At 46.0% G+C, this 22929-nt stretch overlaps 1 protein-coding gene across 1 annotated transcript; it reads left to right on the top strand.

Annotated features, from left to right (window-relative positions):
- Nucleotides 1-12581: 12581 nt before the first annotated feature.
- LOC147710275 (glycosyltransferase family 92 protein BAH-4-like) lies at nt 12582-14917 on the top strand. Its single transcript, XM_086919970.1, has one exon. It carries the CDS (start codon nt 12619-12621, stop codon nt 13906-13908), a length of 1290 nt encoding a protein of 429 aa, XP_086776096.1. The 5' UTR covers nt 12582-12618; the 3' UTR covers nt 13909-14917.
- The last annotated feature ends 8012 nt before the right edge of the window (nt 14918-22929 follow it).

Consider the following 22929-nt stretch of genomic DNA (forward strand, 5'->3'; position numbering starts at 1 on the left):
TAGCCAGGTTCTGAGCTGGGATGGTGCAGTGAGCTAAATAACGGTGATGGATCAAGCCCTGATCTTTGGACTGGGTAAGAGTGGTCTGCTTAATTCAGACACTCTGTTCATCACCACCCCCTTTTCTGAATCGTTTTTGGCCACTATAGGTGTGGCAGGGTATACTCAGACATGAGTCCCTTGCTCACTGCACCATCAGGATTCAAGCAAGCCGGGCCGACGACGGCTGAAATGCCAGAAACCGGTCCCCGGAAGCTTGTCTCCTTTCTGGTGAAGAATTGGCTTGGTAGTTTGGTCTGCCCTGTTCCCATGATGCACTGGGCCAGGGACAGACTAATTTGCATATAGCCAGGTTCTGAGCTGGGATGGTGCAGTGAGCTAAATAACGGTGATGGATCAAGCCCTGATCTTTGGACTGGGTAAGAGTGGTCTGCTTAATTCAGACACTCTGTTCATCACCACCCCCTTTTCTGAATCGTTTTTGGCCACTATAGGTGTGGCAGGGTATACTCAGACATGAGTCCCTTGCTCACTGCACCATCAGGATTCAAGCAAGCCGGGCCGACGACGGCTGAAATGCCAGAAACCGGTCCCCGGAAGCTTGTCTCCTTTCTGGTGAAGAATTGGCTTGGTAGTTTGGTCTGCCCTGTTCCCATGATGCACTGGGCCAGGGACAGACTAATTTGCATATAGCCAGGTTCTGAGCTGGGATGGTGCAGTGAGCTAAATAACGGTGATGGATCAAGCCCTGATCTTTGGACTGGGTAAGAGTGGTCTGCTTAATTCAGACACTCTGTTCATCACCACCCCCTTTTCTAAATCGTTTTTGGCCACTATAGGTGTGGCAGGGTATACTCAGACATGAGTCCCTTGCTCACTGCACCATCAGGATTCAAGCAAGCCGGGCTGACGACGGCTGAAATGCCAGAAACCGGTCCCCGGAAGCTTGTCTCCTTTCTGGTGAAGAATTGGCTTGGTAGTTTGGTCTGCCCTGTTCCCATGATGCACTGGGCCAGGGACAGACTAATTTGCATATAGCCAGGTTCTGAGCTGGGATGGTGCAGTGAGCTAAATAACGGTGATGGATCAAGCCCTGATCTTTGGACTGGGTAAAAGTGGTCTGCTTAATTCATACACTCTGTTCATCACCACCCCCTTTTCTGAATCGTTTTTGGCCACTATAGGTGTGGCAGGGTATACTCAGACATGAGTCCCTTGCTCACTGCACCATCAGGATTCAAGCAAGCCGGGCCGACGACGGCTGAAATGCCAGAAACCGGTCCCCGGAAGCTTGTCTCCTTTCTGGTGAAGAATTGGCTTGGTAGTTTGGTCTGCCCTGTTCCCATGATGCACTGGGCCAGGGACAGACTAATTTGCATATAGCCAGGTTCTGAGCTGGGATGGTGCAGTGAGCTAAATAACGGTGATGGATCAAGCCCTGATTTTTGGACTGGGTAAGAGTGGTCTGCTTAATTCAGACACTCTGTTCATCACCACCCCCTTTTCTGAATCGTTTTTGGCCACTATAGGTGTGGCAGGGTATACTCAGACATGAGTCCCTCGCTCACTGCACCATCAGGATTCAAGCAAGCCGGGCCGACGACGGCTGAAATGCCAGAAACCGGTCCCCGGAAGCTTGTCTCCTTTCTGATGAAGAATTGGCTTGGTAGTTTGGTCTGCCCTGTTCCCATGATGCACTGGGCCAGGGACAGACTAATTTGCATATAGCCAGGTTCTGAGCTGGGATGGTGCAGTGAGCTAAATAACGGTGATGGATCAAGCCCTGATCTTTGGACTGGGTAAGAGTGGTCTGCTTAATTCAGACACTCTGTTCATCCCACCCCCTTTTCTGAATCGTTTTTGGCCACTATAGGTGTGGCAGGGTATACTCAGACATGAGTCCCTTGCTCACTGCACCATCAGGATTCAAGCAAGCCGGGCCGACGACGGCTGAAATGCCAGAAACCGGTCCCCGGAAGCTTGTCTCCTTTCTGGTGAAGAATTGGCTTGGTAGTTTGGTCTGCCCTGTTCCCATGATGCACTGGGCCAGGGACAGACTAATTTGCATATAGCCAGGTTCTGAGCTGGGATGGTGCAGTGAGCTAAATAACGGTGATGGATCAAGCCCTGATCTTTGGACTGGGTAAGAGTGGTCTGCTTAATTCAGACACTCTGTTCATCACCACCCCCTTTTCTGAATCGTTTTTGGCCACTATAGGTGTGGCAGGGTATACTCAGACATGAGTCCCTTGCTCACTGCACCATCAGGATTCAAGCAAGCCGGGCCGACGACGGCTGAAATGCCAGAAACAGGTCCCCGGAAGCTTGTCTCCTTTCTGGTGAAGAATTGGCTTGGTAGTTTGGTCTGCCCTGTTCCCATGATGCACTGGGCCAGGGACAGACTAATTTGCATATAGCCAGGTTCTGAGCTGGGATGGTGCAGTGAGCTAAATAACAGTGATGGATCAAGCCCTGATCTTTGGACTGGGTAAGAGTGGTCTGCTTAATTCAGACACTCTGTTCATCACCACCCCCTTTTCTGAATCGTTTTTGACCACTATAGGTGTGGCAGGGTATACTCAGACATGAGTCCCTTGCTCACTGTACCATCAGGATTCAAGCAAGCCGGGCCGACGACGGCTGAAATGCCAGAAACCGGTCCCCGGAAGCTTGTCTCCTTTCTGGTGAAGAATTGGCTTGGTAGTTTGGTCTGCCCTGTTCCCATGATGCACTGGGCCAGGGACAGACTAATTTGCATATAGCCAGGTTCTGAGCTGGGATGGTGCAGTGAGCTAAATAACGGTGATGGATCAAGCCCTGATCTTTGGACTGGGTAAGAGTGGTCTGCTTAATTCAGACACTCTGTCATCACCACCCCCTTTTCTGAATCGTTTTTGGCCACTATAGGTGTGGCAGGGTATACTCAGACATGAGTCCCTTGCTCACTGCACCATCAGGATTCAAGCAAGCCGGGCCGACGACGGCTGAAATGCCAGAAACCGGTCCCCGGAAGCTTGTCTCCTTTCTGGTGAAGAATTGGCTTGGTAGTTTGGTTTGCCCTGTACCCATGATGCACTGGGCCAGGGACAGACTAATTTGCATATAGCCAGGTTCTGAGCTGGGATGGTGCAGTGAGCTAAATAACAGTGATGGATCAAGCCCTGATCTTTGGACTGGGTAAGAGTGGTCTGCTTAATTCAGACACTCTGTTCATCACCACCCCCTTTTCTGAATCGTTTTTGGCCACTATAGGTGTGGCAGGGTATACTCAGACATGAGTCCCTTGCTCACTGCACCATCAGGATTCAAGCAAGCCGGGCTGACGACGGCTGAAATGCCAGAAACCGGTCCCCGGAAGCGTGTCTCCATTCTGGTGAAGAATTGGCTTTGGTAGTTTGGTCTGCCCTGTTCCCATGATGCACTGGGCCAGGGACAGACTAATTTGCATATAGCCAGGTTCTGAGCTGGGATGGTGCAGTGAGCTAAATAACGGTGATGGATCAAGCCCTGATCTTTGGACTGGGTAAGAGTGGTCTGCTTAATTCAGACACTCTGTTCATCACCACCCCCTTTTCTGAATCGTTTTTGACCACTATAGGTGTGGCAGGGTATACTCAGACATGAGTCCCTTGCTCACTGCACCATCAGGATTCAAGCAAGCCGGACCAACGACGGCTGAAATGCCAGAAACCGGTCCCCGGAAGCTTGTCTCCTTTCTGGTGAAGAATTGGCTTGGTAGTTTGGTCTGCCCTGTTCCCATGATGCACTGGGCCAGGGACAGACTAATTTGCATATAGCCAGGTTCTGAGCTGGGATGGTGCAGTGAGCTAAATAACGGTGATGGATCAAGCCCTGATCTTTGGACTGGGTAAGAGTGGTCTGCTTAATTCAGACACTCTGTTCATCACCACCCCCTTTTCTGAATCGTTTTTGGCCACTATAGGTGTGGCAGGGTATACTCAGACATGAGTCCCTTGCTCACTGCACCATCAGGATTCAAGCAAGCCGGGCCGACGACGGATGAAATGCCAGAAACCGGTCCCCGGAAGCTTGTCTCCTTTCTGGTGAAGAATTGGCTTGGTAGTTTGGTCTGCCCTGTTCCCATGATGCACTGGGCCAGGGACAGACTAATTTGCATATAGCCAGGTTCTGAGCTGGGATGGTGCAGTGAGCTAAATAACGGTGATGGATCAAGCCTAGGCATGAGCGGATTTTGCGGATTGGCAATCCGCGAATTTGCGGATTTGCGAACTCGCAATCCGCAAAATCCGCGAATTCCCGCGAATTTGCGGATTTTTTTTTTTTTTTGTGTTCGCCCGTGTTTCTGCCAGTTCGCGAGGGTTTTTACAATTTCGCAATTTGCGAACTTACCTGTCCGGTCGCAAGTTTTGCGAACTTGTTGTTTCTACGTGTCCAACCTGTTTGGGACACTCTTCTTCATCCCTGCCACTCTCTGTCACCACTGCCACTCTCTGACTACTCATGCCACCCTCTGGCCCACCCATGCCACCCTCTGTTTCATCACCACACCCTCTGGTTGTCCAGTGTACATTATTTTCGGCAAAGCAAAGCACACCTTCCCTGCCTCAAGTGACCTGAATTAATTTGGGGCTGATTAATGTGTCACAGAATATTTTTTTAGCTGGCACCTGCTTCCTTAGTGCGCCCTGATTAGTGATCTTTTGCACTTGCTAAGTGCTTTCATTGTTGCAAAATTAGTTACAACACCTGCCCTGCCCCAACTGACAATAATGAATTAGGGGCTGATTAATGGATTTTAACTTCCAGCCTGGCTCCTGCTTGTCTCCCTTAGCTGTAATTCATGACCTTTGTGGCATATGTGTAACTATTCTGAGGTTCAGAGCAGGGTCACATAATAGTTTCAACTGGCAACTGAACTCTGGAGGGGCCCCTCAGGAAGCACTACAGGAAATGGCTACTAATGATGTGCCTGAACTTTTGAACCTGGTAAGTAGTTACTTTCAGTTTTGCTTAGAACGTATTTCTGCAATTTCGCACTTATTCGCGGGGCGCGAACTCACGCGAACAGTGCGAGCAGTGCGAGCAAAATCCGCTGCTCGCGGATTTGCGGATTTTGCAGGAAATTCGCAAATCTCGCGGATTGCGGATTTCCCGAAAATCCGCAAAATCCGCGAGCGGAACGGATTTTCCGCCCATGCCTAATCAAGCCCTGATCTTTGGACTGGGTAAGAGTGGTCTGCTTAATTCAGACACTCTGTTCATCACCACCCCCTTTTCTGAATCGTTTTTGGCCACTATAGGTGTGGCAGGGTATACTCAGACATGAGTCCCTTGCTCACTGCACCATCAGGATTCAAGCAAGCCGGGCCGACGACGGCTGAAATGCCAGAAACCGGTCCCCGGAAGCTTGTCTCCTTTCTGGTGAAGAATTGGCTTGGTAGTTTGGTGTGCCCTGTTCCCATGATGCACTGGGCCAGGGACAGACTAATTTGCATATAGCCAGGTTCTGAGCTGGGATGGTGCAGTGAGCTAAATAACGGTGATGGATCAAGCCCTGATCTTTGGACTGGGTAAGAGTGGTCTGCTTAATTCAGACACTCTGTTCATCACCACCCCCTTTTCTAAATCGTTTTTGGCCACTATAGGTGTGGCAGGGTATACTCAGACATGAGTCCCTTGCTCACTGCACCATCAGGATTCAAGCAAGCCGGGCTGACGACGGCTGAAATGCCAGAAACCGGTCCCCGGAAGCTTGTCTCCTTTCTGGTGAAGAATTGGCTTGGTAGTTTGGTCTGCCCTGTTCCCATGATGCACTGGGCCAGGGACAGACTAATTTGCATATAGCCAGGTTCTGAGCTGGGATGGTGCAGTGAGCTAAATAACGGTGATGGATCAAGCCCTGATCTTTGGACTGGGTAAAAGTGGTCTGCTTAATTCATACACTCTGTTCATCACCACCCCCTTTTCTGAATCGTTTTTGGCCACTATAGGTGTGGCAGGGTATACTCAGACATGAGTCCCTTGCTCACTGCACCATCAGGATTCAAGCAAGCCGGGCCGACGACGGCTGAAATGCCAGAAACCGGTCCCCGGAAGCTTGTCTCCTTTCTGGTGAAGAATTGGCTTGGTAGTTTGGTCTGCCCTGTTCCCATGATGCACTGGGCCAGGGACAGACTAATTTGCATATAGCCAGGTTCTGAGCTGGGATGGTGCAGTGAGCTAAATAACGGTGATGGATCAAGCCCTGATTTTTGGACTGGGTAAGAGTGGTCTGCTTAATTCAGACACTCTGTTCATCACCACCCCCTTTTCTGAATCGTTTTTGGCCACTATAGGTGTGGCAGGGTATACTCAGACATGAGTCCCTCGCTCACTGCACCATCAGGATTCAAGCAAGCCGGGCCGACGACGGCTGAAATGCCAGAAACCGGTCCCCGGAAGCTTGTCTCCTTTCTGGTGAAGAATTGGCTTGGTAGTTTGGTCTGCCCTGTTCCCATGATGCACTGGGCCAGGGACAGACTAATTTGCATATAGCCAGGTTCTGAGCTGGGATGGTGCAGTGAGCTAAATAACGGTGATGGATCAAGCCCTGATCTTTGGACTGGGTAAGAGTGGTCTGCTTAATTCAGACACTCTGTTCATCCCACCCCCTTTTCTGAATCGTTTTTGGCCACTATAGGTGTGGCAGGGTATACTCAGACATGAGTCCCTTGCTCACTGCACCATCAGGATTCAAGCAAGCCGGGCCGACGACGGCTGAAATGCCAGAAACCGGTCCCCGGAAGCTTGTCTCCTTTCTGGTGAAGAATTGGCTTGGTAGTTTGGTCTGCCCTGTTCCCATGATGCACTGGGCCAGGGACAGACTAATTTGCATATAGCCAGGTTCTGAGCTGGGATGGTGCAGTGAGCTAAATAACGGTGATGGATCAAGCCCTGATCTTTGGACTGGGTAAGAGTGGTCTGCTTAATTCAGACACTCTGTTCATCACCACCCCCTTTTCTGAATCGTTTTTGGCCACTATAGGTGTGGCAGGGTATACTCAGACATGAGTCCCTTGCTCACTGCACCATCAGGATTCAAGCAAGCCGGGCCGACGACGGCTGAAATGCCAGAAACAGGTCCCCGGAAGCTTGTCTCCTTTCTGGTGAAGAATTGGCTTGGTAGTTTGGTCTGCCCTGTTCCCATGATGCACTGGGCCAGGGACAGACTAATTTGCATATAGCCAGGTTCTGAGCTGGGATGGTGCAGTGAGCTAAATAACAGTGATGGATCAAGCCCTGATCTTTGGACTGGGTAAGAGTGGTCTGCTTAATTCAGACACTCTGTTCATCACCACCCCCTTTTCTGAATCGTTTTTGACCACTATAGGTGTGGCAGGGTATACTCAGACATGAGTCCCTTGCTCACTGTACCATCAGGATTCAAGCAAGCCGGGCCGACGACGGCTGAAATGCCAGAAACCGGTCCCCGGAAGCTTGTCTCCTTTCTGGTGAAGAATTGGCTTGGTAGTTTGGTCTGCCCTGTTCCCATGATGCACTGGGCCAGGGACAGACTAATTTGCATATAGCCAGGTTCTGAGCTGGGATGGTGCAGTGAGCTAAATAACGGTGATGGATCAAGCCCTGATCTTTGGACTGGGTAAGAGTGGTCTGCTTAATTCAGACACTCTGTCATCACCACCCCCTTTTCTGAATCGTTTTTGGCCACTATAGGTGTGGCAGGGTATACTCAGACATGAGTCCCTTGCTCACTGCACCATCAGGATTCAAGCAAGCCGGGCCGACGACGGCTGAAATGCCAGAAACCGGTCCCCGGAAGCTTGTCTCCTTTCTGGTGAAGAATTGGCTTGGTAGTTTGGTTTGCCCTGTACCCATGATGCACTGGGCCAGGGACAGACTAATTTGCATATAGCCAGGTTCTGAGCTGGGATGGTGCAGTGAGCTAAATAACAGTGATGGATCAAGCCCTGATCTTTGGACTGGGTAAGAGTGGTCTGCTTAATTCAGACACTCTGTTCATCACCACCCCCTTTTCTGAATCGTTTTTGGCCACTATAGGTGTGGCAGGGTATACTCAGACATGAGTCCCTTGCTCACTGCACCATCAGGATTCAAGCAAGCCGGGCTGACGACGGCTGAAATGCCAGAAACCGGTCCCCGGAAGCGTGTCTCCATTCTGGTGAAGAATTGGCTTTGGTAGTTTGGTCTGCCCTGTTCCCATGATGCACTGGGCCAGGGACAGACTAATTTGCATATAGCCAGGTTCTGAGCTGGGATGGTGCAGTGAGCTAAATAACGGTGATGGATCAAGCCCTGATCTTTGGACTGGGTAAGAGTGGTCTGCTTAATTCAGACACTCTGTTCATCACCACCCCCTTTTCTGAATCGTTTTTGACCACTATAGGTGTGGCAGGGTATACTCAGACATGAGTCCCTTGCTCACTGCACCATCAGGATTCAAGCAAGCCGGACCAACGACGGCTGAAATGCCAGAAACCGGTCCCCGGAAGCTTGTCTCCTTTCTGGTGAAGAATTGGCTTGGTAGTTTGGTCTGCCCTGTTCCCATGATGCACTGGGCCAGGGACAGACTAATTTGCATATAGCCAGGTTCTGAGCTGGGATGGTGCAGTGAGCTAAATAACGGTGATGGATCAAGCCCTGATCTTTGGACTGGGTAAGAGTGGTCTGATTAATTCAGACACTCTGTTCATCACCACCCCCTTTTCTGAATCGTTTTTGGCCACTATAGGTGTGGCAGGGTATACTCAGACATGAGTCCCTTGCTCACTGCACCATCAGGATTCAAGCAAGCCGGGCCGACGACGGCTGAAATGCCAGAAACCGGTCCCCGGAAGCTTGTCTCCTTTCTGGTGAAGAATTGGCTTGGTAGTTTGGTCTGCCCTGTTCCCATGATGCACTGGGCCAGGGACAGACTAATTTGCATATAGCCAGGTTCTGAGCTGGGATGGTGCAGTGAGCTAAATAACAGTGATGGATCAAGCCCTGATCTTTGGACTGGGTAAGAGTGGTCTGCTTAATTCAGACACTCTGTTCATCACCACCCCCTTTTCTGAATCGTTTTTGGCCACTATAGGTGTGGCAGGGTATACTCAGACATGAGTCCCTTGCTCACTGCACCATCAGGATTCAAGCAAGCCGGGCCGACGACGGCTGAAATGCCAGAAACCGGTCCCCGGAAGCTTGTCTCCTTTCTGGTGAAGAATTGGCTTGGTAGTTTGGTCTGCCCTGTTCCCATGATGCACTGGGCCAGGGACAGACTAATTTGCATATAGCCAGGTTCTGAACTGGGATGGTGCAGTGAGCTAAATAACGGTGATGGATCAAGCCCTGATCTTTGGACTGGGTAAGAGTGGTCTGCTTAATTCAGACACTCTGTTCATCACCAGCCCCTTTTCTGAATCGTTTTTGGCCACTATAGGTGTGGCAGGGTATACTCAGACATGAGTCCCTTGCTCACTGCACCATCAGGATTCAAGCAAGCCGGGCCGACGACGGCTGAAATGCCAGAAACCGGTCCCCGGAAGCTTGTCTCCTTTCTGGTGAAGAATTGGCTTGGTAGTTTGGTCTGCCCTGTTCCCATGATGCACTGGGCCAGGGACAGACTAATTTGCATATAGCCAGGTTCTGAGCTGGGATGGTGCAGTGAGCTAAATAACGGTGATGGATCAAGCCCTGATCTTTGGACTGGGTAAGAGTGGTCTGCTTAATTCAGACACTCTGTTCATCACCACCCCCTTTTCTGAATCGTTTTTGGCCACTATAGGTGTGGCAGGGTATACTCAGACATGAGTCCCTTGCTCACTGCACCATCAGGATTTAAGCAAGCCGGGCCGACGACGGCTGAAATGCCAGAAACCGGTCCCCGGAAGCTTGTCTCCTTTCTGGTGAAGAATTGGCTTGGTAGTTTGGTCTGCCCTGTTCCCATGATGCACTGGGCCAGGGACAGACTAATTTTCATATAGCCAGGTTCTGAGCTGGGATGGTGCAGTGAGCTAAATAACAGTGATGGATCAAGCCCTGATCTTTGGACTGGGTAAGAGTGGTCTGCTTAATTCAGACACTCTGTTCATCACCACCCCCTTTTCTGAATCGTTTTTGGCCACTATAAGTGTGGCAGGGTATACTCAGACATGAGTCCCTTGCTCACTGCACCATCAGGATTCAAGCAAGCCGGGCCGACGACGGCTGAAATGCCAGAAATCGGTCCCCGGAAGCTTGTCTCCTTTCTGGTGAAGAATTGGCTTGGTAGTTTGGTCTGCCCTGTTCCCATGATGCACTGGGCCAGGGACAGACTAATTTGCATATAGCCAGGTTCTGAGCTGGGATGGTGCAGTGAGCTAAATAACGGTGATGGATCAAGCCCTGATCTTTGGACTGGGTAAGAGTGGTCTGCTTAATTCAGACACTCTGTTCATCACCACCCCCTTTTCTGAATCTACTTATTGTGTGGGAAGCTACTGACCTGGTTCGTACAGACCAAATCTGGGTCTCCTGGGGCATAATTATAGCTAAGTGCAACATAGCCTGTTTATGGGGGGCTGCATCCGTACCACTTCCCAGGGATTGGAAGAGAGACATGGATTGGTGTATGGTAGCAGAGAAGGTGGTTTATGAAAGAAGGGGCTGTCCCAAGAAATGGGAGAGGGTTTGGGGAAAATTGGAATGTGTACAGAGGGAGTTCTTGCGCTGCCCCATTATCAAGTCAACAGAGTCCCCGATTTCCAGAGGGGAGGTGTTGATTGTACACCGGGATGGACACAATTATCAACAAGGGACATAGCCAACAATACGAATGCAATGTCTATGATAATTAATTATGTGTAAGACTGATGTGGTGTATTTATTTACAACTGAACTGCTGTAAATCTAAAAAAAAGATGATTTTTTTTTTTAAAAGAGGCCTCTGCAGTGCAGGTTACTACAGTGGGAGTGAAGTAGTTGGGAGTATTCTTGTCCTACTTATCAAGTGTGTCCTGGGTTTGCAACATAGTCCCGGTTTGGGCGCGTGTACGCGAGGAGCTTAGAGCTTGGTCTCATATGTCCCTCTCTATTCCTGGTCGGTCGGCCATCTTCAAGATGGTATCGCTACCGCGCCTGCTCTATCAATTGCAGAATTATCCATACCCCATCCCCTCTTCGTGGTTTCGCCAGGTCAACTTGGCCCTGGGTCAGTTTTTGTGGGCAGGAAAGGCACCCTGAGTGGTGTTGCGGACTTGTTTCCAGACAACATACTGTGGAGGATTGGCCATCTCGGATGTTCAATGATATTATATCACCTCGCACCTTTTGATATTGAATGAATGGTGGTATGTGGACAGGACGGACCGCGCGCATGCAGTGGAACAGAGATGTATGGGGACTACCACTTTACATACTATCTTATACTCAGCCTCTCTGCGTAATACTCTGCCGTCGGCCACAAGGGTGGTATTCCAGGTGTGAAAGCAGGCTTTGCGGAAGATGGGGTGGTGGGGCAGGTTGATGAAGGAGACTCCGCTATGGTCTATTGGGAGACTGCCACAATTAGGTGCTCTAGCAGGCTTCCGAGGCTGGAATAATATAGGGGTCTCTACCTTAGGAGATGTGATGTGGGGTATGATTCTGAGGTCTTTTCAAGATCTCCAGCAGGAATATTAGATTCCAAAGATCCAATTTTATAAATACCTTCAATTTAGGCATGCTATCCTCCCCAGTATTATAGGACTGGAGACCCTCCCTGATTTTAGCCCTATTGAAGCCAAACTGTTCATGGGAGACCTACAAGACCATAAAATCTCCAAAATCTATCAGTCCCTACTGACGAATTGTCCCACCACACTAGATAAACTTAGAGAGGCGTGGGAGGGAGACCTCTGCCCTTTGGATGGAGTTGATTGGACGGAGGAGTTGGCCCCCCCGCGGGAAGCCGCGATTGCATTGCGGCTCCGGCTAATCCAATTTAATTACCTACACCGGGTATATTATACAAGAGTCAGGTTGTGGAGGGCAGGTCTGGTGGCATCCCCAACTTGCCTACGTTGTGGTCAGGAAGAGGGAAGTGGTCTAATTCATACGGTATGGCTGTGTACAGCGCTCGCAAAGTTCTGGCGGGTGGGTTATGGCCTGTTTAGCAGAGGTGTTGGGGTGGGAGCTCCCCTTCTCGCCTAAACTAGTGCTTTTACATATAATGGAGGGTGTTGGGGAAATATTTATAAACGCCATCTAATGCTCTTGGGACTTACACTAGCTAGATGAGATAATGCATGAAAGTGGAAGGCAGAGGTCCCACCTTCCTTGTCCGCCGTCTCAACCATTATTACATGCCCAACAGGCATTATTCGTGGGTAAGTTGACATGGTGCATTTGTATTAACTTGTCTCTTCCTTCTGCCAAGAATTGTCAAGTTGGTTCACACCTGTGCTTGACAAAGAGATACAAAGTATCTACAGAGTTGTGTTTACATAATTCTTGCATCATCATCCACACCACAGTGATTGGAAGCAGTAAATCAAGAAGGGAGGGATTCATTTACCTGCTTTATCTTTGATTTAACAATACTTTGTCATTAAACCATCTACTTTTATTTTGATTTCAGATAACTGGACGCTGCTGTACGAGAGAATAAACTATTTGGAAATGTCTTCTTTAGTAAAATTCTGGCTGTGCTGTTTGCTGGGTGCCGTATTACTAACTTCTGTGATGCACTACGTGCTAGAAAACCTTGCCATTCTTCCAAAAAAGGCAGCACAAGTTAATAGTGCAAGTATTACACCCCTGAATGACAACCGAACCTTCATCATTGGAGCTTACTACGATAACCGAGAAAAAAACCTTGTACGGGTGGTCGCCATTGTTCATCGGCAGGATGTGAAAGAACTCTACTGTTGGTCCAACTGCAGTAACATTAAGGGCTATGTGGCTGTAGAGAAGGCGGTTATTGACTTTCTTGCGCATGATTTTGGATTCCCCTACGTCATAGCACATCTGCTTTGCCCAGAAGTCAACAACTGCAGCAAAAAACATGTGTCAATTCACTGGTCCAACAAAGGAGACATTGCCAAGCTCCCTGTATTTGAGATAAGAAACCGCGGGCCCAATTCAATATCTAGAAACTTCACGGTCTGTATTTCCACTATGTTTGGAAATTCGACCAATGTTTTACAAATCATTCAAGCCATAGAGATGTACAAACTGCTTGGGGCCCAGAAAGTGATGATCTATAAACATAGCTGCAGCTTGCTGGTAGAGAGAGTCTTACAGCATTACATCTCTGAAGGTACTGTTGAGGTGATACCTTGGCCAATTGACTTGTATCTTGATGTCTCTACAAACTGGCATTTTTCAATGGATCGTTACCCAAGAGATTTGGGCTATTATGGACAAGTGGCAACCCTTAATGACTGTGTCTACAGAAATATGTACAGCAGCAAGTATGTGGTACTCAATGACTTGGATGAAATTATTATCCCCAAAAAGCACCCCAATTGGGCAGATATGATGGATGATCTCCTGAAGCAATATCCAAATACTGGTATCTTTTTCTTTGAAAACCACATCTTCCCCAACAATGTGGTAGACCCAACATTCAATGTATCAGCATGGAGTGCAATACCTGGTGTTAACCTCTTGCAGCATGTTTACAGGGAGCCCCAGACCCCTTATCATGAGAAAATGATCGTCAACCCCAGGGAAGTGATACAGATTTCGGTTCACACTGTTTTAAAAGCCTACGGACGTCGGCGGATGGTCCCTGGAGAAGTTGCAATTCTCCAACATTGCAGAGAAGCAATGCAACCAAAGTTACCAAAAGAATCCTTAATTAGGGACACAACACTCTGGAGGTACAGTATGTCCCTAATCAGAAGGACTGAACAACTGAAAAATTATACTTCACTGTTTGGAACCTTTCTACCACAAGCACCATGACAGTGGTCCACCAACAGCAGTAACTCCAGCTCAAACAACTGCTCATCAACCTGTACAGTGGATCAATCACTTGAAAGATGTAGGGAAAGTAAAATAAACTTTTTTTAAGACAAGCAAAAAGCCTTGTGTACAGAAAAGTAACGGCACAAACAGGAAAAGAAAAACAATGTAGTGACAAACTAATATTCAAAACTATTTTTCACAGATTTACACACAGTATGATCTGTGATGATAAAAACCACCAAGAAGTGTTGTCCGTTATAGATTCCATGGTCTAAATTTAAAAACTAGTCACGAAGGCCATTAGATACATTTACTTGATACTTCTTCACACATCAACTCACTGAGTTGCCATTAATCATGTGGATCATTTTGCTTGACTTTCATTTTTCTGCTATGATACGTTATCCGAAGATTGTAAACTCGGGCAGTGAAGTATATCATGAAATTCCCAAAAGGCAGCCACTAATGGAATGGCAGCAGTTCACGCCTGGATTTTAATGCCAATTTCAGGCATATTTTAATGGATAAACTCCTCCTTAATGTGGTAATTTCTGTATCAATGAGGGTTAATGCCTCGACTTCAGCTGGTAAACGAGCACAAGGGGTACAAAAGGGCATATTTACAATGCCCCTGTGGCACTTTTACGCCTCCGGAGCATCAATTTTGTGATGCTCCAGAGGTTCAGTGTGGCGCCCCATATTTACAAGGCCACGCAAAGCGACCCTCTGTGGCTTTTCACTGCCTCGTAAATATGGTGTATGACAATGCCTTACTATGCATGGGAGGGGAGTTCCATGGGTGTTGCTATGGGTGTTCACACGCAACACCCACAGGTTTGTGACTGCGCCACAGATTTACAATATAGTGTAAATCTGGGCAGTGCGAAAACTAGCACCTTCCCAAAGCAGGCATAACGAGGAGAAATGTTTAAATTTCTCACCTCTTGTAGGTTTCGCATGCACAGTGCTTGTGATGTGCTTGTGAAATCTCTTGTATTTAACCCGTTTAGCGCGTCGAAAATTCCGCCCCAGTGCGGACGTTCGATCGCGCTAACGGGATTCGGACGTCCAACGGTCGTGCGCAGCACTGGCGAGGTAGTGCACGCGACGACCGTTGGACGTTCACAGCACTGAAGGGGTTAATATATCTTAAAAGGGGGCTCTTATCTTTTCCCATAGTCGGATTACTATGTTCATTCGCTTTTGTGTGGAACTTTTTTTTTCTTAAGTCCCCCGGGCTGCACATATTTACAACAAAAGCTGTTCACACGTTTAAGCCCCATTCATTGCCAAGATATGATCTCCTGTCAAGATAAGAACTCTTCCCACTGAAACGGCAGTCTTCTAACCATATGCTGGAATGCTTGCTTTATATTACTTAGCTGTGTAAAGCAGAGGCTTTAGCCTTAGAACTTGTGTGGAATTTCCTATTCATACCTCAGTACCTTTCTTTGCACTTTGTAGGCATTATCGGATTGATTTTTTCAACTTAATCTTTTTGGTCATTATGATCAAATTCTAAATGTTGTAATAAACATTGTGCGTTAAAAATAAAGTTAAAATACAAGAGCTTTGCTATACTTTACTACTAAACAGGCAGCCACAAGTGCAGTTACTTTGCAGACAACAGGGTCATGATTTGAATGCAGCAGGTGCAGTAGCACCCGGCCCAAAATTTGTCAGAACTTCTCTAAACACATAGGGCTCGATTCACAAAGGTAAACTGACAGAAAAGTCTAACTTGCGACCTTCGGTATTCACAAAAGGCATTAACGAGTAGTAAAGTTAGACTTCTGTCTCAGTTTTGGTCTCAGTTAAAGTTAAGACCAAAACTTAAGGTTAACTGAGACAAAAGTCTAACTTTGCTACTCATAAATGCCCTTGGTGATTACGTAAAGTCGTAAAGTTAGACTTTAGTCTCAGTTTACCTTTGTGAATCTGGCCCATAATTTTGCTATACCTGACTACTAAACAGACAGTCACAATTGCAGTTACCTTGCAGTTGAAAGGGCCTTGATTTAAATGGTGCAGCAGGTGTAGTGGCATCGGGCCAAAAGTTGTCATAACTCCACTAAACACCAAATATTGCTATATTTTACTATTAAACAGGCAGTCACAAGTGCAGTTATCTTGCAGGCAACAGGGTCACCTTTTGAATGGTGCAGCAGGTGCAGTGTCATTGTGCCCAAAAGTTATCACACTGCCTGTAAACACCTAATATTACTATATTTTACAATTTAACAGGCAGTCACAAGTGCAGTTATATAGCAAGCGCTAGTGTCATGATTTCAATAGTGCAGCAGGTGCAGTGGCACTGGGACCAAATTCTCCAGGCACCCCACTAAACACGGATTATTGCAATATTTTACAACTAAACACGCAGTCACAAGTGCAGTTATCTTTCAGGACTAGGTCATTGATTTGAATGGTGCAGCAGGTGCAATAGCACCAGGACCAAAAGCTCTAGGCATCCCACTAAACACCTAATATTGCTAACTTTTACTACTAAAGAGGCAGTCACAAGTGCAATTACCATGCAGACATCATGATCATGATTTGAATGGTGCTGCAAGTGCAGTGGCCCAGGGCCAAAATTTTCCATGACCTCCTCGAAACACCTAATATTGCTATATTTTACTACTATACAGACAGATAAAATAGCAGTTGTCCTGCATTTAAAAGGGGCTTGATTTGATTGGTGCACCAGGTGCAGTGGCAACAGGGCCAAAAGCACTAGGACCTACTAAACGCAGAATGTTGCTAAACATTACTGCTAAACAGGAAGTCACAGGCACTACAGCCATGATTTCAATGGTGCTGCAGGTGCAGTGGCCCCAGGGCCAAACGTTGTTAGAACTTCCCTAAACTCCAAATATTGATTTATTTAACTACTAAATAAGGAATCACTGACAGAATATCGGAAAGCTAAATATCGACCTACAAAAATATCAGTGACAAAATATCGCCTACCAGAATATCGAATTCCTATCTACAAACAGGTAAGTACAAAAATATTGAATCCAAAATATCGTTGTAAATAATATAGTTTGTTAAAATATCGAATTTTTTAAATGTCTTACAAGTAATGTAAAATTAATGAAATAATAAATATAATTAACTCAAACATACTTAAAAATTCTTAAATACCTTAAAATTAATAAATAATTAATGTAAGTTAAAAATAAATACACATGCTTGTTTATTTTTTAATACATATATATTAACTTAATATTAATTTTAAAAAATCTATATTTTTAGCGTAGGATTGCAGGAGGGTAAAATTTACTATTCCCACTCCAGTCAGTGCAACAGTAGGGAAAGCGTTGGATAGCGGGAGGGTAAAAATTACTATTCTCACTCCAGTGAGTGGAACCGTAAGGAAAGTGTTGTATAATGGAAGTGTAAAAATGACTTTTCCTACTCCAGTGAGTGCAACAGTAAGGAAAGCGTTGGATAGCAGGTAGGTAAAAATTACTATTCATATTCCAGTGAGTGCAATAGTAGGGAAAGGGTTGGATAGCGGGAGGGTAACAATTACTATTCCCACTCCAGTGAGTGCAACAGTAGGGAAATCGTTGGATAGCAGAGAGTAAAAATTAATATTACCACTCCAGTGAGTGCAACAGTAGGAAAAATGTTGGATAGCGTAGGGGTAAAAATTACTATTCCCACTCCAGAGAGTGCAACAGTAGGGAATGTGTTGGATAGCGTAGGGGTAAAAGGTACTATTCCCACTCCAGTAAGTGCAACTGTATGGAAAGTGTTGGATAGCGTAGGGGTAAAAATTTCTATTCAAACACCAGAGAGTGAAACAGTATGGAAAGTGTTGAATAGCGTGGGGGTAAAAATTACTATTCCCACTCCAGTGAGTAGGGAAAGTAATGATTTAATAATTAAATATATATACATTAATTATCAATACCAATAAAAAAATATTAAAAAGTAATTACCAATTATAAATTATTTAATAATTAATTAATTATAAATACCATACATATTAATTATTAAAAATTAATGACCTATTAATACTCAATTAACAACAAATTAATTTTCAATACTAAAAATTATAAGTAATGAAAAACTACCAATTAATAATTAACAGTAAATTAATTATCAATACATAAAAATAATTTCAATGATTACTTCCTTACAATTAAATTACTTCCCACCCACTTCCCCTAGAAACCCACAACCTGCTCCGAATAATAAATTAATACAATGAATATAATTATCAATTAGTCTATTAATAAAAATTAATTACCTAATAATAAAATTAATTAACAATTAATAATTGATTAACAATAAATTATCCATATCAATAAACAAAAATAATTAATTACCTAATTATAATTCAAATACTTCCCACCCTAGTCCTCTATAAACCCACAACCCGCTACAGAACTAAAACGCAAAATTAAATTTAAAGTAATTAATAATTCCTAACAATTAATATTTAATTTACTCTAATAAAAGTACTCCCCACCCTATTCCCCTATAAACCCAAAACCCGCTACGGAATTAAATTATGCAAAAATTAAATAACATAAAATTCATAACTTAAAAAAAAATTCAAACATACATTACAAAAACAATACATACTTTTAATACATATACTAACACTTAAAACACTATTAAAAATCGATATTTTTAACAACTATATTATGACTGTCAATATTTCTAACTTCGATATTATGAAAATCAATAGTTCTTACCTGAATTTCGATATTCTGCACAACTATATTTTTGCAATTCGATATTCTTTTCATTCTATATAAAAAACTCCATATTCTGTCCAGTCAATATTTTTTTTCTCTATATTGTGACTAGTTACCCTAAAGTAGCAGTCACAAGTGTAGTTGCTTTGCAGGCATTAGAGTCATGATTTAAATGGTGCAGTAGGTGCACTTACGCCGTGGCCCAAAGCTCTACAACGCTTCCAAGCACCAAATATTGCAATATTTTGTTACTAAAGAGGCAGTCACGAGTGCAGTTACTTTACAGTCAATAGGGTCATTATTTTAATGGTGCAGCAGGTCCACTGGCACACGGCAAAATATTTGTCAGAGCTTCTCTAAACACTAGGGGCCCGATTCACAGAATGAACTTAAGACTAAATCCTAAACTTAATACTATTTGGTATTCACAGTATGCACTTACTACTTTCGGGATTCACAAAGTGAACTTACTACTTTCGGGATTCACAGAATGAACTTACTACTTTCGGTATTCACAGAATTGATTTAAGACTACTAACTTTACGTCCGCACTCGGGCCGGAAATTCCGACCCGGAGGCGGAGTTTCTGACGTGGGGTGGAGCTTACGGCCTGGAGGCAGAGCTTCTGGGCCAGAGGCGGAGCTTGCGGCTTGGAGGCAGAGCTTCCAGCTCGGAGGTGGGTATTTAGCCATGGCTGAAATCTCCACCTCCGGGCCGGAAGCTCCGCCCCACGCCGGAAACTCCGCCCCTGGGCCGGAATTTTCGACCCGAGTGCGGACGTAAAGTTAGTAGTCTTAAATCTATTCTGTGAATACCGAAAGTAGTAAGTCCATTCTGTGAATCCCGAAAGTAGTAAGTTCACTTTGTGAATCCCGAAAGTAGTAAGTGCATTCTGTGAATACCAATTAGTAGTAAGTTTAGGATTTAGTCTTAAGTTCATTCTGTGAATCGGGCCAACACTATTGCTATTACATCAATTACTTCTATTATTTCCCTCTCTCATTTTTCAAAATGTAGCTTTTGCTTACCCACACTATGCCACTAGTAACAGAAGAATATATTGCCTTTTTGTACATAAACAAATGATAAAACTTTAACAGACTTTCTGTAACTTATAATGCACAACCACTCAGCAAGCTACAACTTACAACAAAAATCAGCTTATTATTAATTACATGGCGAAACCTGATGCATTTACCAGTAGTGCTTGTTTCTCTTCCCACGTGTGCTGCACTCTGCAGCACAAATAGAACAAGGAAAATGTTTTCTTTCCTGCACGAAAACAATCATGCCAACAACACAGGCACCCTTTGCACCATGGTGCACAGGTACCTGTGTTGGCGCTTGGCTGCAGTTTGTGCGCCCGCGCTTACATATAAGGCACATTCCTGTCCCTTTTTTTGGCATAGGGCAGCACAGCTAGAAGGCATGTGGTGCTGCCCTATGCCAAAATATTGTAAATATGCCCCCTAGTGTGCCGGTCAGGAAGCAGAGTATTTAATTATGGTACAAGCAATTGTGGTGCACTGTGGACTTATTTACTAAAACAATAATAAATACGGGGATGTCTGACTTATCCACAAGTGTGGTAATGTGGGGGTGGGGAAGGGAGTGTGAAAAGTTGTTTCTTGACCACGTAGATTGAATCTAGTGCCACCAGCACTTGAAAAAGGCGTGCACAAGTTTTTTCGGTTGCTTTAGTAGTAGCATGAAATAACTTCCTCCCCGTGCCACATAACATTTAATTATAAAAATTGGATTCAGTCCGGGCCTTTTCACAGACCAAGACGGACTATGCACTGTTCATCCTTCTGCAGAAACCCAACTCATCTATGGCCCTTCTTTCCGCTCAGTCAGCCGGCATGGTTCACGGTGGGGGGAGGGGGGTGCAGGGGTCACGGGGGTGTCATGCAAGGGTGGGGTCACGATTGCACATAATTAAAAATATATATATTTACCTTGCTGCCGTCTCTAGTCCTGATCTCCTCGAGGAACAGGAAGCAAAGTCAGGCTCCACTAACCATTACAACACTGCAATGCAGCGTTGTGATTGGTAGGCACCTGGGCTCTCTTGACCAATCACAACGCTGCAATGCAGCATTGTAATTTGTTTTGAGAGTTCTGGTTCGAAACTCGACCAGTGATGGGGGCCTGGGCATGTTCTTCACGCAGGCTGTAATGCAGCCTGTATAGAGAACAGGAAAATTGAGTATGACTGGTGTGGGAGGCCCAAGAGAGCCGACCAAACACTTATTGCACACTTAGGAGTGGGCAAACCACTCCTCCCATGCCCTGCCACGAGAGCAGAGCAGGACCGCCTCAAACGCCCACCCGCCCGCAAAGCAGCACAAACATAAAGGGATAACAACAACAAGTTATCATTTTATGTTTCTACTTCTCACACTGCTTGAAAATAGTGGGGAGACGCTCTTCTGCCATAGCGAAGGAGCCCCCACTGTTCCCGCCAGTGATTGCATGAAGGTGGTGTAGTCAGCCTTTCCCCTCAGCCACAAAAAATGCTGCTTAAATTCTGCCAGTCCAAGCCCCTTGAATTGACTAAACATTCATCTGCTGTGTGATATTTTCCTTATCTCCTGCCATCTTCAAGACCTATGAGCACATCAGCTGGCCTGCTCTACCAAGCACTCTTAACACTTGCTAGTCCTGATGATGGCCTTTAAATTCACATAGAGGTCCAAACACTGCCGACTTAGGTACACTTAGGGGCCCATTATGATGTCGGGCGTATTGCTCCCGTCAGGCTGGCGGTAGCCACCGCCAGCCTGGCGGGGTCAATCCGCCCGACATCCATGCTCGTTTTCCCCCCCTTGGCGGACGGCAAGACCGTTCGCCGCTTTTCCACCCCGGTCGCCTTGCAGCCGGGGCGGAAAAGGAATAATATGGTGGCAGCGTCTATTAGACACCGCCAGCCATATTACGATGGGCCTGGGCAGGTGCCTTTCCGTGGCGGTAAAGGCATGCGGTCTTCACATGGGGGGCCCCCTGCGGGCCCCCAAAGTGAAGGAGGGGTGGGGGGTGCACACGAGTGGGTCATTTGCATATACAATGCTGTAGTCACGGCACGGTGCCAGCCGCATTGTGTATGCAAATGCATACATGCATTTATGGCATTGTGGCGGGTGGTGCAGTGAGCTCCGCCCGCCACAATGTTAGAAATGCAGGATACGGCCATCACTGTGGCGGCTGCATCCTACTTCCACCAACGGGACCCCCGCCCTTATGGCGCGCGGTCTCTAGTCCCAATAGGATGGCGGACGGACTAAGTCCTCCCGTCATCCTAATGACCCCCTTAGTCTCAAATGACCATGATTATTTATGAAGTTGCCAGAGTCTAGAGTCATTTGCTTTACTTACATCACACATCACTTTATCGCGCTTGCTGCACTGTGTGATTACTTCTGTAGGAGCACTTTATTATTCATAATGAGTGAACACATATTTTTTTAACAAACGTATTGAAGTATTTGTACTTAATATACAATTATGGGCCAGGCTTTTCTGTACGTTGATTATTAGCACACTTGCGCATGAGTTAGACATTCACCTTATTTATTATTGATTTACTAAATATGTCCAGAGTTAGCCAGTGGTGCTTGCACCTGGCTTGCCCTACCACTTAAAAACATTCCGCCTGTTTTTGGACTGTGAACACAATTAGAAAGGAACTTCCTGGTGACATCAGAACCTAAGCTCAATTAGTAGACACATGTACTAGCTCCCACTCTTCCTCGAAGCATTCAATGAAATAGGCCTTCACTTAATTGTTCCTTTGAAGTACAGATACGAGCCTGGGCCCTGGCTGAGCATCCCAGTAAGCAGGGGATTGGACACACCTTTTTGTTCCTTTTCTACACAACACTGCAGATTCAACCTCAAAAGCTGGCAGTTAAACCTGCATGCAGGAAAGAAGATCAAAAGAGGCATAAAAAAGGGGCAGGAGAATTTGTGGCTCTGCACTCACACCGAATGAATTAAGCTTTTTATATGGGAGTGTTGGGTTTACATCAGCTCCAGTACAACTCACCCTTTCAAAAGAGGAATAGACTAATTAATATTGGAAGTGCTGCACCGGTGGCGGTGAGGCAGGGCAGCTTTGACTCCATGACTGGCCCCCTGGGATCTAAAACTGTGTATTTAGTTGTGACAGCCTCTAGACTTCCTGATAGTCTGTGTGCAGCCACCTCAGATGGCCACACAAACTAGAGGTAGACAGCTTTGTAAGAGAATACTTGACATTTTTTTTCTCGCCTTTTCCACATACTGATAATTAATTGCAACTAAG

Source organism: Lissotriton vulgaris, chromosome 5 (assembly GCF_964263255.1).
Source record: "Lissotriton vulgaris chromosome 5, aLisVul1.2, whole genome shotgun sequence".
NCBI lineage: Eukaryota > Metazoa > Chordata > Amphibia > Caudata > Salamandridae > Lissotriton > Lissotriton vulgaris.